Source organism: Oncorhynchus gorbuscha, linkage group LG04 (genome assembly GCF_021184085.1).
Source record: "Oncorhynchus gorbuscha isolate QuinsamMale2020 ecotype Even-year linkage group LG04, OgorEven_v1.0, whole genome shotgun sequence".
NCBI lineage: Eukaryota > Metazoa > Chordata > Actinopteri > Salmoniformes > Salmonidae > Oncorhynchus > Oncorhynchus gorbuscha.
The window spans coordinates 79,161,611-79,167,410 of record NC_060176.1 but is presented as its reverse complement, the minus strand read 5'-3'; the positions used below and the strand labels follow the sequence as shown (position 1 = coordinate 79,167,410).

At 48.8% G+C, this 5,800-nt stretch overlaps 1 protein-coding gene across 1 annotated transcript in view; it reads right to left on the bottom strand.

The window, feature by feature from the left end:
* Positions 1–367: 367 nt before the first annotated feature.
* The window catches only part of sdf2l1 (stromal cell-derived factor 2-like 1), a 6,137-nt gene continuing 704 nt past the window's right edge, over positions 368–5,800 (bottom strand). Inside the window, 4 exon segments of the mRNA XM_046348172.1 lie at positions 368–3,639; positions 3,641–3,810; positions 4,121–4,249; positions 4,252–4,315. Of these exon segments, the coding sequence (XP_046204128.1) occupies positions 3,534–3,639; positions 3,641–3,810; positions 4,121–4,249; positions 4,252–4,315 (469 nt within the window). The 3' untranslated portion in view covers positions 368–3,533.

The following is a 5,800-nucleotide window of genomic DNA, read 5'->3' as shown; positions in this document are numbered from 1 at the left end:
TGCCCTAGTCCTCTAGTCACCCCCCATGCCCTAGTCCTCTAGTCACCCCCCATGCCCTAGTCCTCTAGTCACCCCGGGGATTTGAACTTGCAACCTTCCGGTTACTAGTCCAATGCTCTAACCACTAGGCTACCCTGCCGCCCAGGGTACTGGACCAATATGAGCTTGGTCCTGTTTTACGCTCTCTATCTTTCCGTCTTGTGACATTTTTTCCAGCTTTGACGACGTCTCGTCTTTGCCCTGTTATTGCAAGAGTACATGACTTCTATGTCATTACATGAGTGTGTTCTGTCCAATAGTGTGTGGATGTGTGCAGTAGCCTATAGGTGTGAATTGCAACACTAGAGAATATTCCTTGGGACCTAGGCACAGAAACAAAATGTCTTTATTAATTGTGATTCATCGTCGAAAGAGCAACGAGCCCAAACGAAGGTGTTTCATGATATCATAATGGAGTTGAGGCTCTATATTACAGACTAGAAAATATCCTCCCCGATGACCCACAATGAAAACGGCAGAGAACTAAAAATAAACAGCCTTGAAAATTGTGTTCCAAATAACTTCTACCACCTGGTCTTCCCTAATAATAATAATAATAATAATAATAATAATAATAATAATCTTCCCTCATACAAATAAACAATATCCTTTCCCGACATTCAAACATAAATTAAGTCTAAACACAATAAAAAAAACACTCCCAAAAGCAAGTCAGGTGAGTCATGTTGCCAGGGGGAAAGGCCTTACAGTAGGTGGTGTCTAAATGTGATGTCATTGTTACAGGTAAAGGCGTGAGCACAGCAGCTAGAGGTAAAGGGTGAGCACAGCAGCTAGAGGTAAAGGGTGAGCACAGCAGCTAGAGGTAAAGGTGTGAGCACAGCAGCTAGAGGTAAAGGTGTGAGCACAGCAGCTAGAGGTAAAGGTGTGAGCACAGCAGCTAGAGGTAAAGGGTGAGCACAGCAGCTAGAGGTAAAGGTGTGAGCACAGCAGCTAGAGGTAAAGGTGTGAGCACAGCAGCTAGAGGTAAAGGGTGAGCACAGCAGCTAGAGGTAAAGGGTGAGCACAGCAGCTAGAGGTAAAGGTGTGAGCACAGCAGCTAGAGGTAAAGGTGTGAGCACAGCAGCTAGAGGTAAAGGGTGAGCACAGCAGCTAGAGGTAAAGGGTGAGCACAGCAGCTAGAGGTAAAGGTGTGAGCACAGCAGCTAGAGGTAAAGGGTGAGCACAGCAGCTAGAGGTAAAGGGTGAGCACAGCAGCTAGAGGTAAAGGGTGAGCACAGCAGCTAGAGGTAAAGGGTGAGCACAGCAGCTAGAGGTAAAGGGTGAGCACAGCAGCTAGAGGTAAAGGGTGAGCACAGCAGCTAGAGGTAAAGGGTGAGCACAGCAGCTAGAGGTAAAGGGTGAGCACAGCAGCTAGAGGTAAAGGGTGAGCACAGCAGCTAGAGGTAAAGGGTGAGCACAGCAGCTAGAGGTAAAGGGTGAGCACAGCAGCTAGAGGTAAAGGTGTGAGCACAGCAGCTAGAGGTAAAGGTGTGAGCACAGCAGCTAGAGGTAAAGGGTGAGCACAGCAGCTAGAGGTAAAGGGTGAGCACAGCAGCTAGAGGTAAAGGGTGAGCACAGCAGCTAGAGGTAAAGGTGTGAGCACAGCAGCTAGAGGTAAAGGGTGAGCACAGCAGCTAGAGGTAAAGGTGTGAGCACAGCAGCTAGAGGTAAAGGGTGAGCACAGCAGCTAGAGGTAAAGGGTGAGCACAGCAGCTAGAGGTAAAGGTGTGAGCACAGCAGCTAGAGGTAAAGGGTGAGCACAGCAGCTAGAGGTAAAGGGTGAGCACAGCAGCTAGAGGTAAAGGGTGAGCACAGCAGCTAGAGGTAAAGGGTGAGCACAGCAGCTAGAGGTAAAGGTGTGAGCACAGCAGCTAGAGGTAAAGGTGTGAGCACAGCAGCTAGAGGTAAAGGGTGAGCACAGCGGCTAGAGGTAAAGGGTGAGCACAGCGGCTAGAGGTAAAGGGTGAGCACAGCGGCTAGAGGTAAAGGGTGAGCACAGCAGCTAGAGGTAAAGGTGTGAGCACAGCAGCTAGAGGTAAAGGGTGAGCACAGCAGCTAGAGGTAAAGGGTGAGCACAGCGGCTAGAGGTAAAGGGTGAGCACAGCAGCTAGAGGTAAAGGTGTGAGCACAGCAGCTAGAGGTAAAGGGTGAGCACAGCAGCTAGAGGTAAAGGGTGAGCACAGCAGCTAGAGGTAAAGGTGTGAGCACAGCAGCTACAGGAAGTGAAAAATCCAGACAATGTTTTTATTACCATCAGGATGTCGGTCGCTAAGGAGTAGACAGGCACAGTAGATTCACCTGGAAATGGCAGTGTTTCCCATAGATCCCCCCCCCCCCCTGCGGGCAGGTGCTAATACCTCTGATATCAGAGCAGAGCAACTGCCTTACCACATTCTCCCTCAAACTAACCAAAGCCAAATTCTTCAATCCCATTTTGTTCAGAGATGTGTCAAATTCAAAAACGTCAACCGATTCTCATCGTCGGACAACCTTCTCATCTCCCTGTCTGATCCCGGCACCAGAGACCGACTGCACAGAGCCGGACGCTCCTAACGTAAGCCTATATTCAGTAGTCAATAGTCATCGAAAGTTGTTCCCGGTTGGCTAACGGGTATACGAAAGAATGTCATAAAGTCATAGGCGCCATCTTGACCCAGGTGGCTGCATCAGTGTCATCCTGCAGTCTGACGCGGCTCCCTATTCTATCTTAGTGCATTATTTTTTTGTTGATCAGAGTCATGTGGGTATATGTTATAGAATAGGGAAAAGGGTTCCGTTTCGGACGAAGCATATTATGTGACGATGTCCGATGATGTCATCGGCACTCATTGTGACGTCGTCAAGAGCTCGTCATGACGTCAGAGCTCATCGTGACGCAGCAGCTTGACGATGTCACCAGGGCTCTTCGTGATGGCGTCTCGTTAGCTTGACGATGTCACCAGGGCTCTTCGTGATGGCGTCTCGTTAGCTTGACGATGTCACCAGAGCTCTTCGTGATGGCGTCTCGTTAGCTTGACGATGTCACCAGAGCTCTTCGTGATGGCGTCTCGTTAGCTTGACGATGTCACCAGAGCTCTTCGTGATGGCGTCTCGTTAGCTTGACGATGTCACCAGAGCTCTTCGTGATGGCGTCTCGTTAGCTTGACGATGTCACCAGAGCTCTTCGTGATGGCGTCTCGTTAGCTTGACGATGTCACCAGAGCTCTTCGTGATGGCGTCTCGTTAGCTTGACGATGTCACCAGAGCTCTTCGTGATGGCGTCTCGTTAGCTTGACGATGTCACCAGAGCTCTTCGTGATGGCGTCTCGTTAGCTTGACGATGTCACCAGGGCTCTTCGTGATGGCGTCTCGTTAGCTTGACGATGTCACCAGAGCTCTTCGTGATGGCGTCTCGTTAGCTTGACGATGTCACCAGAGCTCTTCGTGATGGCGTCTCGTTAGCTTGACGATGTCACCAGAGCTCTTCGTGATGGCGTCTCGTTAGCTTGACGATGTCACCAGAGCTCTTCGTGATTGTGTCTCAGCGGTTCTTGGCTGGGGAGAATGAACACACCCTCCATAGCCTTCCAGTAGTTGTTCTGGTTGGCAGTGCCCATGCCTCTGCCCCTGGATGGGGTTGCCGTACTGCTCGCCCGTCACGCTCAGGAAGGCGTCGGTGCCCACGTGTTTGAAGCGCACCGCCTCGTCCCGCTCCCAGATGGAGCCGTCGCACTGCACTCGCCACACGTCCAGGTCATCCCCCTCGCCGTTCTCGCCGAACGCACTCACCTCCTGGAGAAAGAGAATGGGACGATGTCAGGTTGATAGACAGCATTGAAGGGAAGTGGTGTGTGTTTGTTACCTGGTTGTTGGACAGTGACTAGCTAAAATTGTGTGTGTGTGTATTCCCCCTGCCTCTATTACCTGGTTGTTGGACAGTGACTAGCTAGAATTGTGTGTGTGTGTGTGTGTGTGTGTGTGTGTGTGTGTGTGTGTGTGTGTGTGTGTGTGTGTGTGTGTGTGTGTGTGTGTGTGTGTGTGTGTGTGTGTGTGTGTGTGTGTGTGTGTGTGTGTGTGTGTGTATTCCCACTGCCTCTCTCACCTGGTTGTTGGACAGCGGCGAGCTAAAGTGGTGTGTGTGGAGGTTGCGTCCCGTGGTCATGTGCGTGATGCGGACGGCCTATACACACTGGATGGGCACGCCGCGTTGGCAGGTCCCGTCGGGCTTTCCCCCCGAATCCTCCAGTAACTGTTGGCGTCATCTGCACTCTCCACGCCCGTCACAGACTGCTGCCCACTGCCCAGTTTAACAAGGAGTCAACAGATTTACCTCAAACCGCCATCTTGTCTTCATTCTTCTATTTCCGAGTCCTGAGTGTCAGTGAATGACAAAGACATATACAGTCTCGTATGAAACGTTTAGAGCACAAAAGGTTAAGCGACCAAAAACGTCACAGCATTTTGGGGTTTGACGTGCAAGATGACACCGACTGACACGGGATCATCCTGTTTTAGGTTCCCAGTCACATTGTGCAGTATTCTTCTTCTTCTTGTGGTGGGTGTTGTTTATTACATCATTTCTCTCATAAAGTTTCTAGTATTATCACCTTCAGCAGAAAATTATTTTGAATATTAGATCGGCAGTCAAATTCAAAACAGAAATTTGAAAAACTCAATTTATACACTGGATTCTTGACATAGCTCACTAACAGTTCTACTGCTGTGCATACCGTTTTCAGTAGGCTATATCTAGTGTCTATTCAGCCGGTGTATGGATATGTACCGATAGCACTGTAACAGTAATCCAAAAGCTAGTTTGGGCTGTTAATTGGATTAGTTACAACATTTCTTGATTTCTTGTTGTTTTCGTGTGATTATTTGTGTACTTGTGTTGACGTTAAACTGCACCGTTTGGAGCTAGTGACGTCAGCATTTCATTGCACCCGCTATGACATCAGCGAAACTGTGTACACAACTTTGATTTGATTGATGGTATATTACTTAAAACGTCAGTTCCGGAATGACTGGTTACTACTGTGGAGTGTTACAGCTAAAAACCCTCTTCCTGTTGAAGCCCTCTTCAACTCTTCCTGTTGAAGCCCTCTTCCTGTTGAAGCCCTCTTCCTGTTGAAGCCCTCTTCCTGTTGAAGCCCTCTTCCTGTTGAAGCCCTCTTCCTGTTGAAGCCCTCTTCCTGTTGAAGCCCTCTTCCTGTTGAAGCCCTCTTCCTGTTGAAACCCTCTTCCTGTTGAAACCCTCTTCCTGTGGGTTCTGTTGTTGCGCATTAGGTTACAGTGCGCCTGCAGTCGGTGCTACTGATATGCATCGCTGGGAATGGCATGATTTGCATCCAGCACAGTCTACATTACAATAGGCCTACTTCACGTCTAAATCAGTGGGTAAAAAGTGGATGCAAATGTATCCAATAGACCGCACTAGAATGTAGCCACCTGCTTTCCCCATGGTTACAAATGTTTTTCACTTGTTTGTTGGAACAAAAATGTTCCACTCACCGATTGATGCATCATTGTTACGAGCTTGATTCTGGACCAGAGTCTAGTACACTGTCATATAGGCAAATCAATTCGCTTATTATTATGACCATTTAAAGCCGTGGTACTTTTCGGTTTAACGCAACATCGTTCCTCCAGACATGCAGCTATGAAATGGAGACCAACCGGTTTATGATTGTCAGTAGGGTATTTGTTACGCTACGGTGCCTTGACTCAACGAAATCACTAAGATTGACCTTTACCGTGCTTTTAAGACAACTAGACACGCGGA